The sequence below is a fragment of the Staurois parvus genome, unplaced genomic scaffold (genome assembly GCF_062004578.1).
Source record: "Staurois parvus isolate SC_StPar_1 unplaced genomic scaffold, SC_StPar_1.0 ptg000132l, whole genome shotgun sequence".
Classification (NCBI taxonomy): domain Eukaryota; kingdom Metazoa; phylum Chordata; class Amphibia; order Anura; family Ranidae; genus Staurois; species Staurois parvus.
Window position 1 is genome coordinate 3133169 of NW_028317928.1, and position 20878 is coordinate 3154046.

Here is a 20878-nt window from a genome sequence, read left to right on the forward strand (position 1 = left end):
AAGTTTGGACAGCGTAATGTCCTTTTCTAGGAGGTGCTATCCCTGGTTTTAATGTTGCGAAGTGGGTGAGGCCTCCTGGATGCCTGGTGGTCAAGTGTCTGTCTACCACAGGGCCCTTCCATTGTGACCTTCAGGTTTCCTAGTATGATTGGCTGTATTTACCCTTGGCAGATGCTGTTGTGTTTGTAGGGTCAGTTCAAGGGATTCGGTGCCATGTGAAACTTGCTTGTTTGCTGATTGCCGAGAGCCTGGGTTTATGATACATTGTGAGCTTATTAATGAAGGTTTTAGACCCAGAGATAGAGGAAGCTGGAGATCAATCTTTAAAGATACAAACCCTGATCTCAGACTTAAGGTGGAACTTGGTTTGCTTGACAAGTGGCTAGGGCCAAAGTCTGCAGATCATGTCTAGGAGCAGTACATGTGGCGTACCCAGAAGTAGGTCTTGCTGCTGCATGGGGAAGACTTGAGCAAACTTATGGTAGCTCTGAAGCCATAGAAAGTGCTTTATTAACCACTTCAATACCGGGCACTTCCACCCCCTTCCTGTCCAGGCTAATTTTCAACTTTCAGCACTGGCGCACTTTGAATGACAATTAAGCAGTTATGCAACACTGTAGCCAAACAAAATTTTTATCATTTTTTTGAGAAAGATAAGAGCTTTCCTTTGGTGGTATTTAATCACCTCGGGGGGGGGGGGGGGGGGGGGGGGGGGGGTTATTTTTTGCTAAATAAATGAAAAAAATACCAACATTTTTGAAAAACAAAAGGTTTTTCATATTTGCTAAATTTTATAATAGAAACTAAGTAATTTTTCTCCTTCACTGATGTGCACAGATGAGGCTACACTGATAGGCTGCATAGATGTGCATTGATAGGCTGCACTGATGAGGAGGTACTGATAGGCGGCACGAATGGGCACTGATAGGGCTGCACTGATAATCAGGGCACGATTATCAGTGTAAATATCCCCTGCCAGAAATGTCATGACAGTGCGTGAAGAGAGGACAATTATTATGTGATCAGCTGTGACTGAACACAGCCAATCACATGGTAAAGGGGTGCTGTCATTGGCCCTTTATGGCGATCTGTGATCAGCTGTGCCTGAAGGACACGGCAATCACAAAGCGTGCTGGGCACACGGGGGGGGGGGGGTGGAGAGGCCTGGTTCTCGGAGGATGTCTGTAGACACCCTCCCAAAACTGGACGACCATGATGTAGCCAACTTTTGGCTATATCGTGATCGGGAAGAGGTTAAAGAGAATTCAGTCCTTTCCAAAACTAACCAATAATTACTAATCGTCCACTGCCCTACTGACACTGTGCACACATCATCCACTGCCCTACTGATATTGTCCACACATCGTCCACTGCCCTACTGACGCTGTCCACACATCGTCCACTGCCCTACTGACACTGTGCACACATCATCCACTGCCCTACTGACATTGTCCACACATCGTCCCCTGCCCTACTGACACTGTCCACACATCGTCCACTGCCCTACTGACACTGTCCACACATCGTCCACTGCCCTACTGACACTGTGCACACATCGTCCACTGCCCTACTGATATTGTCCACACATCGTCCCCTGCCCTACTGACACTGTCCACACATCGTCCACTGCCCTACTGACACTGTCCACACATCGACCACTGCCCTACTGACACTGTCCACACATCGTCCACTGCCCTACTGACACTGTCCACACATCGACCACTGCCCTACTGACACTGTGCACACATCGTCCACTACCCTACTGACACTGTGCACACATCGTCCACTGCCCTACTGACACTGTCCACACATCGTCCACTGCCCTACTGACACTGTGCACACATCGTCCACTGCCCTACTGACACTGTGCACACATCGTCCACTGCCCTACTGACACTGTCCACACATCATCCCCTGCCCTACTGACACTGTCCACACATCGTCCACTGCCCTACTGACACTGTGCACACATCGTCCACTGCCCTACTGGCACTGTCCACACATCGTCCACTGCCCTTCCTGAGGAAGTCACGTGATGTGATGTAATGCGTAGAGTAGGCCAATGACGTCAAGCTGCTAAACAGGAAGTTTACGAGCCTCCATCTTGGAAATTCCTGAACACATTGAAAATACATAAGGTTTTTTACTGTGGTGTCCCAGCAGGACACTTTTAAATGTGAGTGCACTTTGTTTTTTTAATAAATCACGCTATATTTATATACTACACTATGGCAAGTGTTTCTGTTTACATATTCGGAGGATATGTGGGATAAAGAGGAGACGGGACCGTTTGTAGCAGAGTGAGGAAGAAAGTGGAGTCATCTATGCAGTATACCTACCCGGGTTAAAAGGAAAATTAAAAGGGGGGATTTGACCTATGCAATTTGGGTCATAAAAGGAGGTGAGAGTATATATGTATGTCTCTGGTGGACAAGCACCTATAGGAATATTTGTGGATATAAGCAATAAAGAGCACCTGTTTGGGAACAAATTATAAACGTACGGATCAAGCACACATTATGGACTTTTATGTTGTATTCAGTGTATTCACTTTTGTTGCATGATCACATGGCTTGGCTGCTTTCATTCATATATGAGGTTATAGAGATATATGTCTGGCACTATTATATGACAGGACCTTATATATGTTTTGCTTTGGATTAAGTCCATTTACTGCTGACCAGTTCTGCACAAGGACTTGCTTTTAAAGTGTTTTTGGCGATGTGTTTCCTGTTACTGTTAGAAGGAACCTAATCTCTTGTGCTGTCCTGGACCGCATCCCTCTGGTAGACAGCATTAGTTTAAAAGATAGGTTAGACTCCAGTAAGTGAGTGCTACATTCCTCTGGTTGAAAATGCTGCTTCAAGAGAGGGATTGGTCTCTTTTAGCTCAGTGCTCCATCCCTCTGGTAAAAAGCATTGCTTCTTAAGATGGATAAGACTCAGGTAAGTCAGTGCTGCATCCCTCTGGTAAAGATCATTGCTTCCTAAGATGGATAGGACTCTGGTAAGTCAGTGCTCCATCTCTCTGATAAAGAGCATTGCCTCTTAAGATGGATAGTACTCTGGTAAGTCAGAGCTGCATCTGACTAATAGACAGCATTCCTTCAAAAGATGGGTTGGACTTGGATCAGTGCTACATCCCTCTGGTAAAGAGCATTGCTTCTTAAGATGGATAGGACTCAGGTAAGTCAGTGCTCCATCCCTCTGGTAAAGAGCATTGCTTCTTAAGATGGATAAGATTCAGGTAAGTCAGTGCTGCATCCCTCTGGTAAAGAGCACTGCTTCCTAAGATGGATAAGACTCAGGTAAGTCAGTGCTGCATCCCTCTGGTAAAGAGCACTGCTTCCTAAGATGGATAAGACTCAGGTAAGTCAGTGCTGCATCCCTCTGGTAAAGATCATTGCTTCCTAAGATGGATAGGATTCAGGTAAGTCAGTGCTACATCCCTCTGGTAAAGAGCATTGCTTCCTAAGATGGATATAACTCAGGTAAGTCAGTGCTGCATCCCTCTAGTAAAGAGCATTGCTTCCTAAGATGGATAGGACTCTGGTAAGTAAGTGCTCCATCTCTCTGGTAAAGAGCATTGCCTCTTAAGATGGATAGGACTCTGGTAAGTCAGAGCTGCATCTGTCTAATAGACAGCATTCCTTCAAAAGATGGGTTGGACTCGGATCAGTGCTACATCCCTCTGGTATAAAGTGCTCCTTTAATGGTGGGTTGACTTTATTACGTCAGAACTGCATCTCTCAAGTAGACAAGGTTCCTTCAGGAGAAGGGTTGGACCCAGGTAAGTTTTTGGACATTTTTGTTGGCAGCGATGGTGGTGTGGACTCCTTGACAGGGGAAGGAGCAGGAGTTTCCAATGCTGTGCTGGAAGTAGAAGGAACCTGTCCTCGCATGAGATCGATTTTTTCCCGCATAAGTTGCAATTTTATCTTTTTCAGAGTGTTGCTTTCCTCGAGCAATTTTAACCTCTTCTCTGACTGTGCCGTCTGTTGCTCCCTGTGCACTTTAAGTTCTTCTTTCAAGAGCAAAAGATCTGTATGGATGTTATTCAACAGTCTGTGGCTCCTGTTTATTTCTTTTCTGCTCTGTGCGTTCAGGCGCTCAACTTTAGAGACCACATTAGATAAAGTAGAAATGATACTGTCCTCATAAGTGCCAGTAGTTGTCGTCTGATTGGTAGATGGAAGCTGAAGAGAAGCAGCGGTGTTCTCAGATTCTCTGTGATTGGTGGATGGTAGCTGGGTATCGGTGCATGGTGCGCTGTCCATGGGAAGCATAGTGATCGTCAACTTATCTTCTCTAGATCCATCTGTATTGAAGAAATACAAATATAAATAGATATAATTTTTTTAATGAACTTCCGCTACTCAGTGTTAAATTTTTCTGATAATAAATCCATGAAAAGTAAAGGGAAATTTGACTCCTTCACTGCAAAGTGGAACTAATTAGTCCCCTTTTTCCCTTCTGTATATCTATGCGGAACAATTAGCTATTTTCTTTGAAGAAAACACATTATATGACGGTGAGATCTTACATGACTTCATTCTTCACTCTGAGATTCCATGATGCTCCAGCTCCCAATTCTCTTTGCAGAGAACTGATCGTTCTTAACCCCTTGCCCTCCAGAGGATTTACCTCCCCTTCCTGGCCAGGCCATTTTTTGCCCACAGTACACAGAACATGGAAATGCAATTATTTTAGCAAATATAAACTGCTAAATAGCTTTTCTCATCAGAAGTTAGAGCAGTCTTGTGACATCAGCAGAGCACTGGTTAAAACTTGTAGGAGGAGTTTTCATTCTGCTCTAGGAGGATGCAGAACCCCTGACCTGTGTCTGGACAGTGCTGATTGGCCCTGTGCACTCTCCCAAGAAAAAAAAACCCTCTCTAGCAATACACACTAAACTGAGCATGTGCACGTGGCTACAGGTTCAGTCTGTCTTATCAGGTGGGAATTTGAACAAGAGGAGGAGCAGAGAAGACAGGATCAAGTGGCCTTTTTACACAATGCAGAGGATTAACGCCTTAGGTTTCACATTGAGCATGCTTTACTGCGTATACAGAGTGATTGCACTGTTGTGGGTTTAGTAACACGTTAATCATAGCCATGATTAAGGCCCCGATAAACTGAAACGCGTAAGAATTGAGGCAATGCATGGAATTTTGTATCCTGTGATTAATAAAGATTTTCAAGCTATCCGGGAATCAAAGGTCAGCTTTCATTTGCACAGTTACTGATATGGCAAATAGAAGCCCAAACTGTTGCGCCAAACACCTTTGCTGTCTATATGGATTAACTGGGTTGAGCGCCGCGAGTTTTCTTTGTTTTGTACCTTCCTCCCGTGTGACAGAGCTGATGCTCAGTGAGTGGCTGAGTGTTGTCCCTCCGGGACTGGGAGTGAGGCTTCTGCTTTGTGTAAGCTGAAACTAGAGCAATGATCTGACCCCCGTTGGGCTGAAATGCGTAAGTGCTGAGGCAATACATGGAATTTTTATGCTGTGATCAACAGAGATCCTCAAGCCATCCCGTGATCAAGTGCTGGCTTTCATTTGCACAGTTACTGCTATGGTGGACAGGAGTCCAAACACTGAACACCTTCGCTGTCTATATGGATTAACTGGGTTGAGCACAGAGAGTTTCTTCTGTTATCAATACCAATGGCTGAGCGGAGCAGCCAGGAAGCAAAGGGAAGATGCATATATGTTGCTGAGAAGGTGCAGCATTAAAGAGAACCTGTTGCTTAGCCCTGCATGGGCATAGCAAAAGTGCCCAGGCAGGGCCACTCCCCTTGATGATGTCAGCACTGACGAAACGCGTCGGGCGGGGCCATGGGATATGCCGTTGTTATGCTGATCGAGACCCGGAAGTGGAGGCACGAGCGGAGGAAGATATACACTGTGGAGATTGTATGATTATTGCTTCACTCCTATTCACGTTTGTGAGTATTTTTAATCATAATAGATTGTGAGGTTCTTTTATCTACTACACTATGAGAGTCCTTGTTGTCTTCACTTACTTTCATTAATACCCTTGAGCAGGGGCGGACTGACCATTTGGAAACTTGGGCACTGCCCGAGGGCCTGGGGTCAGTAGGGGGCCCCCCCATGAGATGCCCCTGGTACCTTTTTCATAGGCTTTTTGGAGTTTGGGCAAGGACACAGGGGCCCCATGATCCCCTATTGCCCGGGGGCCCCATGAGTTATCAGTCCGCCCCTGCCCTTGAGATGCTATGCCGGGAGGAAACCTGTTGTTTAAGAGTGATATCTTAAACGTGAATTTCTTTGAAGCTTGTATTTTATTTATTTTTATTTATTTCAGGTACTTATATAGCGCCATCAATTTACACAGCGCTTTACATATATATTGTACATTCACATCAGTCCCCGCCCCCGAGGAGCGTACAATCTAAGGTCCCTAACTGACAATCATACATACATATACTAGGGCCAATTTAGACAGGAGCCAATTAACCCACCAGCATGTCTTTGGAGTGTGGGAGGAATCTGGAGTACCAGGAGGTAACCCACGCAGGCACAGGGAGAACATGCAGACTCCAGGCAGGTGGTGCCATGGTTGGGATTCAAACCAACGATTCTAGTACTGCCAGGCGGAAGTGCTAACCATTTAGCCACTGTGCTGCAACTATACTGAATAAAGACAAACTAAGCCTATAAATATATTGATTTTTTTTCGCCATCAGCTTACGGTTTTGTTTTTGCGTCGGCGGCATCTGACCTCCTTTCACCTGGTGCGTCTCCCTTGTATTTTCCTCTGTAATTAAAATGAAACAATATTCACATGTTGATAACTCAGTTACTTATTCAAAAACCGTTTTCATTCGAATTTTATCTAGGGCTCCATTCGCATTAGCGCGTCTCCAAAGTCGCGTGTTTTCTAGTACGACTTTGATGCGACTTTTGGTGCGACTTCGATCCGACTTTACATTCACTGGACTAGAGTTGCATCAAAAGTCGTACCAGGAAATACTTTCAATTCGCGTTGACTTGAAGTCGAGCAGATTTGAATGGTACTCATTGGGAAACATGGGGTGCGACTTGTCATGCGGCTTTGGACCCCCAAAGTCGCACAAGTGTGAACGGACTCTAATTTTGTACGTAGCCCGGGTGGACTTTAGGCAAAGTATAATACCAAAATCCTTGTGTTGTATATCGGGTGGCGTACAGGGGAAGGAAATTGTCTTCGATGAGAAAATCTGGAGTTTGAAGACTGAAGTTTAAAAACATTGACCAATACGCACCATCCGGATACAGAGCTGGAGTCTCTGACAGGTCCTCCTTCCTGGGCTCCTCTTCCTCTGGGAGACTGGGGGCCGGAGAGAGCTGTTCGGGTGACCCAATGTATTCCGACTCCTCTGCCGAAAACAGGAAAACCAACATGTCCAGTCAAAACAATTTTACCAAGCTTTGGATAGAGTGTGGGGGAAGTGACACCCTTCTCACTGCTACCGGGGACTCCGTTACAGAGATTTATCTCACTTCCTGTCTTGCTGAAAGCAATTTTTTGGACAGGAAGTCAGTAACAGTAACACAGATAGAAATAAAAATGCTTTTTCATGGAGTAGAGTAGTGACCTTTACTTGCTTTTATCCAGCCCTTTATTCCCTTCACTGTCAACAACAGTGGGGCATAGTTCCTGACACTGACACCAACAATGGGAGACCATTCCTCCTACTGACACCACTGATGGGGCATTATTCCTCCCCCTAATACCAAAGATGATGTACTATTCCTCCCACTGACACCAATTATGGGGTTCTATTCCTCCCTCTGACAACAGTGATGGGTTTCTATTCCTCTCTATTCCTCTCAATGACACCAACGATGGGGCACTATTCCTCCCACTGATACCAATGATGGGGCACTATTCCTCCCACTGATACCAATGATGGGGCACTATTCCTCCCGCTGACACCGATGATGGGGTTCTATTCCTCTCACTGACACCAACAATGGGGCACTATTCCTCCCACCGACACCAATGATGGGGCACTATTCCTCCCACTGACACCAACAATGAGGCACTATTCCTCCCACCGACACCAATGATGGGGCACTATTCCTCCCACTGACACCAATGATGGGGCATTATTCCTCCCCCTAATACCAAAGATGATGTAATATTCCTCCCACTGACACCAACGATGGAGCACTATTCCTTCCACTGACACCGTTGATGAGGTACTATTCCTCCCACTGACACCAAGGATGGGGCACTATTCCTCTCACTGACACCAATGATGGGGCACAATTCCTCCCACTGACACCAATGATCAGGGACTATTCCTCCCACCGATACCAATAATGGGGCACTATTCCTCCCACTGACACCAATGATGGGGCACTATTCCTCCCACTGATACCAATAATGGGGCACTATTCCTCCCACTGATACCAATGATGGGGCACTATACCTCCGACTGATACCAATGATGGGACACTATTCCTCCCACTGATACCAATGATGGGACACTATTCCTCCCACTGATAACAATGATGGGACACTATTCCTCCCACTGATACCAATGATGGGACACTATTCCTCCCACTGATACCAATGATGGGGCACTATTCCTCCCACTGACAACAATGATGGGGCACTATTCCTCCCACTGACACCAATGATGGGGCACCATTCCTCCCACTGATACCAATGATGGGGCACTATTCCTCCCACTGACAACAATGATGGGGCACTATTCCTCCCACTGACACCAATGATGGGGCACCATTCCTCCCACTGATACCAATGATGGGGCACTATTCCTCCCACTGACAACAATGATGGGACACTATTCCTCCACTGACAACAATGATGGGGCACTATTCCTCCCACTGACACCAATGATGGGGCACCATTCCTCCCACTGATACCAATGGTGGGGCACTATTCCTCCCACTGACACCAATGATGGGGCACTATTCCTCCCACTGACACCAATGATGGGACACTATTCCTCCCACTGATAACAATGATGGGACACTATTCCTCCCACTGATACCAATGATGGGACACTATTCCTCCCACTGATAACAATGATGGGACACTATTCCTCCCACTAATACCAATGATGGGGTACTATTCCTCCCACTGATACCAATGATGGGTCACTATTCCTCCCACTGACACCAATGAGGGGGCACTATTCCTCCCACTGATACCAATGATGGGTCACTATTCCTCCCACTGACACCAATGATGGGGCACTATTCCTCCCACTGACACCAATGATGGGGCACTATTCCTCCCACTGACACCAATGATGGGGCACTATTCCTCCCACTGACACCAATGATGGGGCACTATTCCTCCCCCAGCAAAGAGGTTTACTCCCACTGACACCACTAAAAGTTTGAAGGACAGTTAACCAACCTTTTGTTTAGAAGATTTGGAGACCCCTGGAGTAGATGATGGCTGGAACCCCTGTCAGATTTTTATTTTTGTGTGCCCTTCACTGTATGGTGAAACAGTTGTCATCAGGACAGCAAATGGGGATAAATCTCTATAAAGGAGCCCCAGATAGCCGGAAACACCTGACAGGAGTACCCTTGGCTTGAAATACACTATACTGCTTCAACAATACATCAGATATTAGTCACAAAATGGTGTATTTATATTAAAGTGTCCCTAAACCCCCAACAGTACAATCAGTCTGTGTATGTAGAAAAGCATGCTTGTTATACTCACTGTGGAACCTAAGAGGTAATCCTCTGCATTGTGTAAAAAAGCTGTTTGATCCTGTCTTCTCTGCCCCTCCTCTTGTTCAAATTTTCACCTGATAAGACAGACTGAACCTGTAGCCACATGCACATGCTCGGTTTGGTGTGTATGGCTAGAGAGTTTTTTTTATCTTTTTGGGAGAGTGCATATGATCAGCACAGAGCCAATCAGCACTGTCCAGACAGAGGGTCAGGTGTTCTGCATTCTCCTAGAGCAGAAAGAAAACTCCTCCTACAAGATTTATTAGTGTTCTGCTGAAGTCACAAGACTGATATATATATATATATATATATATATATATATATATGAGAAAAGGTATTTAACAGATTATATTTACTACAATAATTACATTTCTATGTTCTGTGTACTGTGGGAAACCAGATATAGTGAATGCAGGGTCCGGGGAGAGCGGGTATAGTGGATGCAGGGTCCGGAGAGAGCGGATATAGAGAATGCAGGGTCCGGGGAGACCAGATATAGTGAATGCAGGGTCCTGGGAGAGCGGATATAGTGAATGCAGGGTCCGGGGAGAGCGGATATAGTGAATGCGGGGTCCGGGGAGAGCGGATATAGTGAATGCAGGGTCCGGGGAGAGCGGGTATAGTGAATGCAGGGTCCGGAGAGAGCGGATATAGAGAATGCAGGGTCCGGGGAGAGTGGATATAGTGAATGCAGGTTCCATGGAGACCAGATATAGTGAATGCGGGGTCCGGGGAGACCAGATATAGTGAATGCAGGGTCCAGGGAGAGTGGATATAGTGAATGCAGGTTCCACAGAGACCAGATATAGTGAATGCAGGGTCCGGGGAGACCAGATATATAGTGAATGCAGGGTTCGGGGAGAGCGGATATAGTGAATGCAGGGTCCGGGGAGAGCAGATATAGTGAATGCAGGGTCCGGGGAGAGCGGATATAGTGAATGCAGGGTCCGGAGAGCGCATATAGTGAATGCAGGGTCTGGGGAAAGTGGATATAGTGAATGCAGGGTCTGGGGTTTAGTAACACTTTAAAGCGTATCTAAACCCAAGAACAAAAATCTAAAATATTGCAGCTTACCAAAAATTTGATGTGGTGGCTGCATTAGCCTTTTTACCCTTTATTTTCATCTGGTAGTCCTGCTAGTAACACCACTTCCTGTCTTAGGGTGACAACACTGACTGTACTGTGTCTATGGAAGGGAGCCGTTGTCACCCTAGGACAGGAAGTGTGTCAGGACTACAGAACACCAGATCAAAAGAAAGAAAATAAGACAAATTATTTTCAACCCCTTGATGTCGACCTCTAGGCTTTATGCTGTGGGGCCATATATTTGTGTATCTCCCAGCACAGACACCGGTGTCTCACTGTGAGCCCTGGGTCCTATATGAACGATCAGGACCCAGAACTCCTGATTCTGCATCACCTGATCGCTGTGATAGCCTCTGATTGGCTATCACAGTGATTAGTCATGTGAAGCCCGTCCCCGTGTTTTCTCTCTCTGAATGGCGGAGAGAGATAAATTGTATCTCTCTCTCTCCTTTCATAGAGAGGAAAAAAAAACAACTGTGTGTAAAATAAATAAATATTAAAAAAAAAAAAGAAAAGAAAAAATAAAGAAAAAAATACCCAGATGAAGATGTGATCTAGGTCAGTGCCAGGGTTAATGTAAGGGTCAAAGGTCGAGGTCAGGGTCAGTATATTATGGGCAGGATTTTTTTTCTTTAATTAGTATCAGTTTCAGTTAGGACAAAGAACATGGAAATACAATTATTTTAGTAAATATAAACGGATACATACCTTTTCTCATGAGCAGTATATAGCAGTCTTGTGACTTCTATCAGTGTCCAGCTGAGCACTGGTTAAAGCTTGTAGGAGGAGTTTTCATTCTCCTCTGACTGTCCTTCTGTCTGGACAGTGCTGATTGGCCCTGGGTCGATCACATGCACCCTCCCAAAGAAAAAAAAAAAACCTCTCTAGCCATGCACTCTAAACTGAGCATGTGTAGAGTGACTCTTAGAGCTCTGTACTATCAGCAGATGGATGGGGGACAGTAGAAGAAGGGGAGGATCAGAGAAGACAGGATCAAACAGCCTTTTTACACAATGCAGAGAATTAACCCCTTAGGTTCCACAGTGAGTCAGGACAACAACTCTCAGCATCCTTTGAAGCAGTACCAGGGACTTCTGGTATGTTACTTGTTCAGAGCTCAACGCCTTAATCCCATACTGGCAACATCAACTTGCAATGGCGGAGGCAGCTTAGGCCTCCATATGGCAGTCCTGGTGTCATCTGTGATGCTCCCTTTGGAACTTACCGACTCTGTCCGTGCTTAAGTGGGCACCCTCCAGCCCCGTCATGACCTCCTCGCCAACGACCAAAAGCAACTCTTCCTCGTATTCTGTTAGTTTAAGATCCATTGGGGTACCGCCTCCAGTGCCACGAGGGTATTTTTTATGAGCGGCGAGTTTAGTCCTGAGGTACCTGGAATTATAAATCACGATAATAAAGTGAAAAGCGGGGCAAAATTTTTGTTCAGCTTTGAATAGAATGGAGAAGAGGTAGAACTCCTGGTGGATCTTTTTGATGTCTGTGTCCCCGATTTGGGAGATATTCCCTCATTTTCTGCCCTGGTAACAAGACAGGAAGTGTGGGTAAATCTTTTCAATGTAGAACATAGACAGTGCTAACAAGAAGTATAGGTTGCTTGAAATTAGCACCTACCAGGGGTGGACTGACCATTTGGAAACTCAAGCACTGCCCGAGGGCCCGGGGTCAGTAGGGGGCCCCATGAGATGCCCCTGGTACCTTTTTCATAGGCTTTTTTGCGTTTGGGCAAGGACACAGGGGCCTTATGATCCCCTATTGCCCAGGGGCCCCATGAGTTGTCAGTCCGCCCCTGGAACCTACCTTTTGATATCGGAGAGGCGTTTCTTGCAATGGTGCACCGTCCTACCGTAATGGCTGACTGCATTAACAGCCGAAACCACAGCCTGCCACAGGTACTTTTTTTGAGCAAATGATATTTTCTGAGACAGAGCCCCATACAGACTTGTCCAGTTCTCGATCACTGTGTGGACCAGGACACAATTCTCCTCATGGGAAAATCTGATGTTCCTCAAGCCGCCTCCCAACTTTTTCGGTGGACCAGCCTCATCGTCATCATCCTCACTGCTAAGTGCGGCAGAAGCTAGAGCTCGTTTCCGGCCGCTTGTTCCCGCTCGAGTGCTGCTTTTCCCCATTTGTGCTGCTCTCCTCTTAAACAAGCCCCTGTGAAGGGTATGGTGGGTGGCAGGAGGGGAATGATCTGGAAAACTTCTCCCAGATGTAGAGGGATCAGAAGACAGATCGGCGTTCTGGAAAACTGGATGGACATTCGGGGTGTTAGGGTTATCTTCTGAAGAATCAAATGCTCCGTCATCTTCCAATTCACCCTCTGGAGAGATAATGGGTCGTTTCTCCCAGTTATTCCTCAAGTAATGTCCATCTAAAGGAAATAAGAAGTACTGCTTTTTGCTACAGCCCTTAGTAAATTTGGGACATGCCAATACAAATAATTTAAACTATTTTATTAAAATTCTAGTGGCAGCAATGGGGGTGATGTTCTAAGGGGTTTAGTACTGATAGGATGACCTGGTCAACTTACCTGTTCCTAGGACCTTCTCTAAGGTTCTTCAAATCTGTGGCAGCAATGGGAGTGATGTTCGCTCTTTACAAATGATCAGACGACTTGGTCCACTTACCTGTTCTTGGAACCTTAAAAAAAATGTAAGGCTCTTTAAATCTGTGGCAGCAATGGGAGTGATGTTGACCCCTTAGGAATGATCAGGTGAACTGTTGACTGGGTTCTGAAGCATTCAGAGAAATATAAGGGCCCTCCATATCAGTGGCAGCAATAGGGAGGGAAGTTAACCCCTTAGAACTGATTGGATGACCTGGTCAATGTACCTGTTCCTAGGACCTTCTCCAAGGCTCTCTAAATCTGTGGCAGAAATGGGAGTGATGTTCACTCCTTACGAATGATCAGACCACCAGGTCCACTTACCTGTTCCTGGAACCTTAGAAAAAATTTTAAAGCTCTCTAAATCTGTGGCAGTAATAGCAGCAATGTAACCCCTTAGGAATGATCAGATGAGCTGTTGACTGGGTTCTGAAGCATTCAGAGAAATATAAGAGCCCTCTATATCAGTGGCAGCAATAGGGAGGGAAGCTAACCCCTTAGAACTGATTTATGACCTGGCCAACTTACCCGTTCTTAGGACCTTCTATAAGGCTCTTCAAATCTGTGGCAGCAATGAGAGTGACGTTCACTGCTTACGAATGATCAGACGACTTGGTCCACTTACCTGTTCTTGGAACCTTAAAAAAATTTAAGGCTCTTTAAATCTGTGGCAGCAATGGGAGCGATGTTAACCCCTTAGGAATGATCAGATGAACTGTTGACTGGGTTCTGAACCATTCAGAGAAATATAAGGGCCCTCTATATCAGTGGCAGCAATAGGGAGGGAAGCTAACCCCTTAAAACTGATTGGATGACCTGGTCAACTTACCCGTTCCTAGTACCTTCTCTAAGGCTCTCTAAATCTGTGGCAGAAATGGGAGTGACGTTCACTCCTTACAAATGATCAGACCACCAGGTCCACTTACCTGTTCCTGGAACCTTAGAAAAATTTTTAAAGCTCTCTAAATCTGTGGCAGGAATAGGAGCGATGTTAACCCCTTAGGAATGATCAGATGAGCTGTTGACTGGGTTCTGAACCATTCAGAAGCCTATAAGGGCCCTCTATATAAGTAGCAGCAATGGGGGTGATGCTAACCCCTTAGAACTGATTGGATGACCTGGTCAACTTACCTGTTCCTAGGACCTTCTCTAAGGCTCTTTAAATCTGTGGCAGCAATGGGAGCGACATTCACTCCTTAGGTATGATCAGACCACCAGGTCCACTTACCTGTTCCTGGAACCTTAAAAAAAAACTTTAAAGCTCTCTAAATCTGTGGCAGTAACAGGAGCAATGTTAACCCCTTAGGAATGATCAGATGAGCTGTTGACTGGGTTCTGAACTATTCAGAGAACTATAAGGGCCCTCTATATCAGTGACAGCAATGGGGTGAAGTTCGCTCCTTGGGACTGACCAGATGACACGGTTATCTGCAAGTCATGGACACTTTGGAAGACTAAAAGACCCCTTAAAATGAGCCCATGCTAACAAAGGAGGAGGGTTTGTCCACTTGTGACAGTAATAAATGAGTTGTAAAATGTGAGATAACATTAAAAGGTCCGAGGAAGGAACCCAGTGAGTCCTAAAACCTTGTCACTTTTACAACTTAAAAGAGTAAGAAGGCCAACGCTTTTTTGGCCATACTTCTCTTGTGGGTCACAGGAGTGTACGTACTTCTGCCCTTCTGTGACCCAGAATCAGCTGACAGTGGGCTAAAGTCACTCCAGGCTCTGTAAGGATCTTGACCATATTGTCGGGACGCACGCAGATGTCTAATTGGTAGCTCTCAGTTTGTATCGTAGAGCCGGAGCCACTACCACCCCCTGTGCAGTTACCACTTTCTGCCCATGGCTGACTGAGAACTGAGCGATCAGCGGTCATGTGATCTCTTAGTTCTCAGGCTTAGAGCCAGTAGGGGACAGCCTCAGCATCAGAGATGAGTATGTCTGTGTTTTTTTTTTAACAACTCCATTCTTCTCCTTTAAATCAGCCAGTAAAGGGTATCACCTAAATTCTAAGAATTTCGAATTTGTATAAAAAAAAAAGTAAGTTACATATGCTATCCTGCAACCACTGAAACTGTCTACACTCATCTATTTTACTTTGACATGCACTTCTTGTGGCTTGTGCTGTTAAATTTCCTCTCCCTCTGCTTCCTATGTCATGTATAACATTTGAACCTCAAATACAGGTTTGAATTCATTTGTAGCCTAGGATAAAAAAAATTCCCAGCGTTGGACGTATTTCATCAACAGCCAGTCTAATAGAGGCGGATGGCTCCTGATCCCCCAACTGGGCACATACTTTCCCCCCATTACTGTCTACTGACAGAGGAGGGAGGAGAAGAAGAGATTGCTGTAGTGACTGAACAAGGAGGATCTGGGACTCTTCTCTGGATTTAGTGTTTATTACTCACCTGGGCTGATCTCTGGAGGGATCTCCTCCTTACATGACCTGTTGCTCTTCTCACAGATCTCTTCTGCTTCCTCTTTCACTTCAACCTTAATATTAAAAAAATCTTCACCCTGATTAACAGAGAAAAAAATATTTTAATAATGATTAAGGCCCAACAAAAGTTTTAGAAGAAATGCTTTATATGAATTCAGTGTGCAGGGAAACTATTATTTTAGGCCCCTTCCACACGGGGTGGACTCTGCTATGAGTGCGCTTGCTCAGCGGGGAATCTGTCCACTGATCCCCCGCTAAGCAAGTGGATGGCTGGTCTGTGCCTGCTCTGATTATGCAGAGCGGACACAGACACAGCCCGCTGTCCTCTATGGGCTACCATAGTAACACTGTACTACTCTACTACTCTGAGAGGTGATCTGGATTTTCTTTTTTACACACTATGATTGCTTATAACAATGATAATCACTGTTATAAGCAACCGTTTGTTATGAATGATTCCATCCATCCAGTGTGTACTGTTGTGATTAGCTGTGATGGTACAGATGGGCTGTGATTGGCCCTGTCTGTACGATGTGATTACTATGACCAATCACAGTAAGCAACACAATAGCACACAATGAATGGAAGCCATTGTGTTCATTGTGTACAATTGCCATGAGATCTGCTGTGATTGGTCACAACAATCACATGGAACAGATCCTTATCTGTGTGCTTTTAGCGGATAGGATCAAATCAAATGTAGGTGGGTGTAAATGGACACATACTGTGACCAGGGCAGCGCAGTGTTACCATAGTAACACTGTACTATTCTGGGGAGGTGATCAGAATTTTTTTTTTTTTTTTACACACTATGATTGCTTATAACAGTGATAATCACTGTTATAAGCAAACGTTTGTTATGAATTACTCCATTCATGCAGTGTGTACTGTTGTGATTAGCTGTGATTGACCACAGCTTATCAAATGGTACAGATGGGCTGTGGGCATGCATACAAGCACGTGGGGGCCATACAAACTACTGAGGACCATTCTGAGTTGCTGCAATGACATTTCAGCAGAATGGACTCGCCTGCTGCATCATTTCTTCACTTTGATTTTCGAGGTGTCTTTGCATTCAGTCCTCTGTAGGTCGATCATTTTCATTTCCATCAAACGATGGGGAATCCTTACGTTCCTAACACATTACCCCGTCCATATCAGTATAGAGATCCAGCAGGAGATTTGTCCCCATTGAGATCTGATGGGTTTTGAAAGTGTTCCTTTCAGTGTTTTGAGCAGTGTATATACAGTCAGGTCCATAAATATTGAGACATCGACACAATTCTAACATTTTTGGCTCTACACACCACCACAATGGATTTGAAATGAAACGAACAAGATGTGCTTTAACTGCAGACTGTCAGCTTTAATTTACATCCAAATCAGGTGAACGGTGTAGGAATTACAAGTTTCCATATGTGCCTCCCACTTGTTAAGGGACCAAAAGTAATGGGACAATTGGCTTCTCAGCTGTTCCATGGCCAGGTGTGTGTTATTCCCTCATTATCCCAATTACAATGAGCAGATAAAAGGTCCAGAGTTCATTTCAAGTGTGCTATTTGCATTTGGAATCTGTTGCTGTCAACTCTCAAGATGAGATCCAAAGAGCTGTCACTATCAGGGAAGCAAGCCATCATTAGGCTGAAAAAACAAAACAAACCCATCAGAGAGATAGCAAAAACATTAGGTGTGGCCAAAACAACTGTTTGGAACATTCTTAAAAAGAAGGAATGCACCGGTGAGCTCAGCAACACCAAAAGACCCGGAAGACCACGGAAAACAACTGTGGTGGATGACCGAAGAATTCTTTCTCTGGTGAAGGAAACACCCTTCACAACAGTTGGCCGGATCAAGAACACTCTCCAGGAGGTAGGTGTATGTGTGTCAAAGTCCACAATCAAGAGAAGACTTCACCAGAGTGAATACAGAGGGTTCATCACAAGATGTAAACCATTGGTGAGCCTCAAAAACAGGAAGGCCAGATTAGAGTTTGCCAAACGACATCTAAAAAAGCCTTCACAGTTCTGGAACAACATCCTATGGACAGATGAGACCAAGATCAACTTGTACCAGAGTGATGGGAAGAGAAGAGTATGGAGAAGGAAAGGAACTGCTCATGATCCTAAGCATACCACCTCATCAGTGAAGCATGGTGGTGGTAGTGTCATGGCGTGGGCATGTATGGCTGCCAATGGAACTGGTTCTCTTGTATTTATTGATGATGTGACTGCTGACAAAAGCAGCAGGATGAATTCTGAAGTGTTTCTGGCAATATTATCTGCTCATGTTCAGCCGAATGCTTCAGAACTCATTGGGCGCCACTTCACAGTGCAGATGGACAATGACCCAAAGCATACTGCAAAAGCAACCAAAGAGTTTTTTAAGGGAAAGAAGTGGAATGTTATGCAATGGCCAAGTCAATCACCTGACCTGAATCCGATTGAGCATGCATTTCACTTGCTGAAGACAAAACTGAAGGGAAAATGCCCCAAGAACAAGCAGGAACTGAAGACAGTTGCAGTAGAGGCCTGGCAGAGCATCACCAGGGATGAAACCCAGCGTCTGGTGATGTCTATGCGTTCCGGACTTCAGGCTGTAATTGACTGCAAAGAATTTGCAACCAAGTATTAAAAAGTGAAAGTTTGATTTATGATTATTATTCTGTCCCATTACCTTTGGTCCTTTAACAAGTGGGAGGCACATATGCAAACTATTGTAATTCCTACACCGTTCACCTGATTTGGATGTAAATACCCTCAAATTTAAGCTGACAGTCTGCCGTTAAAGCACATCTTGTTCGTTTCATTTCAAATTCATTGTGGTGGTGTATAGAGCCAAAAATGGTAGAATTGTGTCGATGTCCCAATATTTATGGACCTGACTGTAATATATAGAATAAAAAAAAACCTACTTGATAATCCTGTAGGTTCTTCTGATCTTCCAGTGAAGAATCCCGGGAATAAGGATGACTGGAATATCGTGGTGTACTTCTGTTACTGGGACCAGCTGTAGGAAACACACATAAACTGCCTCATTGAATTAAGAGCTCTTACTCTCAAGTGCCAATTCTTCATGTATATCATATATTATAGCTTACCAGTGCTTTTTTGTTTTATTTTCCACTTTTTCATTGAAAGTGGTTGTAAACCCTTCCATATACCCGGTGAAGCGACAGGTGATACACAGAGATGACACAAATTCTCACACTTAAGTTGTACCTGTTTATCTACAATTTTCTCTTCTCTACATCTATTCAATGTGCTGAATTTATAAAGCTTGTCTGAGCTGTCAGAAGACAGGACGCGGAGAGCTGAAGTTACACATTGCAGAGCTCAGTGAGGAGAGCTGAGAGCTGACTGGAGGGAAGCAGGGGTGGACTGACCATTTGGAAACTCTGGCAATGCCCGAGGGCCCGGGGTCAGTAGGCGGCCCCATGAGATGCCCCTGGTACCTTTTTCATAGGCTTTTTTGAGTGTGGGCAAGGGCACAGGGGCCCCATTATCCCCTATTGCCCAGGGGCCCCATGAGTTGTCAGTCTGCCCCTGGAGGGAAGAGACGTCCCCCACCCCTGTTCCTTCACACAGCTCACAGGAACAGAGCTAAAGCTATCAATCTACTGGAGGTCCCTCCCCTGTCACCATTTTTCCCTTGGTGTCAGGAAAACTTGTCAGGTAGTAGAGGAAGGAGGAAGCAGACAGAAATGACACTCAGTGCTCTGGACTGAGACAAACACACACTATAGGGGGATATGCTTTGTTCTTATTTCATGTCTGAGGTTTACAACCACTTTAATCCTGCAAATTACATATTCTCCCTGGGTGGCTACGCTCACCTCCACTGTATCTATTGAAAGAGCCATGGTTGTCACCGAGGCTGGACTACAAATATGTCAACCTTTGTTTATCTCTATTACATGTGGGTTGATGGGATTAGTAGTTTACAAAAAAAAAGAGAGATAATGATTTTTGTGCTTTCAGTTCAGATCACAGGAGGTGACAAGAGTACCACATTTCCAGCAAGATCCTCAGGGATTTTCTGTACTTGCTAAAACGGTTCTTAGCCTGAAAAAAAAAAAGAAAAACAAAAGCAGCCGCCACATCCAAGGACTGGTAAGCTGCAATATATTACATTTGTGTTTTTGGATTTAGATGCTTTACTGTATATATATTGATTGAAATATATTGAATGCAGCCAAAATTGTAGCATTTCAAATATATGTCAATATATTTGGGAAAAATATTTTTTAAATATATTTCAAATATATTTTTCTTCCATATGGGTAAAGCATATGGTTTTCTCCTGTCTTGTGTTTTATAATCGAGACTGGGAGCGAGGATTGGGTAACACTGGTAAGGACTAGGACTGGTAATCGAGAAGCGAGGATTGGGAAACACTGGTAAGGACTTGGCCTTTTTCTCTTATACCTAAATCAACTCTAGCCTATCAATATCAGCAAAAAAAAAAATTTAACTAGATGGTACCAATGCCCGTCCTTATTAAATAAGTTCAGTCTGGTTATATCAATGCTGGAGTGGTACACATCTCCACATGTGGTGGTCGTGTCCGGTAATAAAACTCTCTTGGTCGTCCATATTTCACCTTAGCTATTCGATTACGGGCAAGGTGTGGCTGGAGTCCCCAGAGGTGGCCCTCCTTTCCATGATTCTGGGATCAATTAAATCCATTAAAAATTGAATATTTACATTCTTGCTGATGGCAGGTAGAGATCTGATCCCCAGATATAGGAAATCCTTCATAATATGAAAAAGGGTAGCAGAAGTGAATTATACCGTACGTATGGTAGAGTCTGTAGTCATAGACCACAAAAATTATTTTAAGTTTAGTGAAGTATGGACCCCATGGATGGAGTTTTTTGATTCTCCTTTGCTATTGCTTTTTTTGAGATAAATAAATACTGCCATCCCGCGTTCGAAAGCCATGTCTGGCTGACCTCTATAGTCAAACCCTACTGGATAACAAATATGGATA

At 44.7% G+C, this 20878-nt stretch overlaps 1 protein-coding gene across 1 annotated transcript in view; it reads right to left on the bottom strand.

The window, feature by feature from the left end:
* Positions 1–1155: 1155 nt before the first annotated feature.
* Positions 1156–20878, bottom strand: part of LOC149466169 (uncharacterized) — a 29235-nt gene continuing 9512 nt past the window's right edge. The window contains exons 5-11 of the mRNA XM_089672774.1: positions 18801–18895; positions 15858–15966; positions 12633–13209; positions 12040–12206; positions 7267–7380; positions 6714–6779; positions 1156–4317 (exon numbers count right to left, since the gene is read on the bottom strand). Coding sequence (XP_089528900.1) covers positions 3749–4317; positions 6714–6779; positions 7267–7380; positions 12040–12206; positions 12633–13209; positions 15858–15966; positions 18801–18895 — 1697 coding nt within the window. The 3' untranslated portion in view covers positions 1156–3748. The remainder of the gene's footprint in view (positions 4318–6713; positions 6780–7266; positions 7381–12039; positions 12207–12632; positions 13210–15857; positions 15967–18800; positions 18896–20878) is intronic.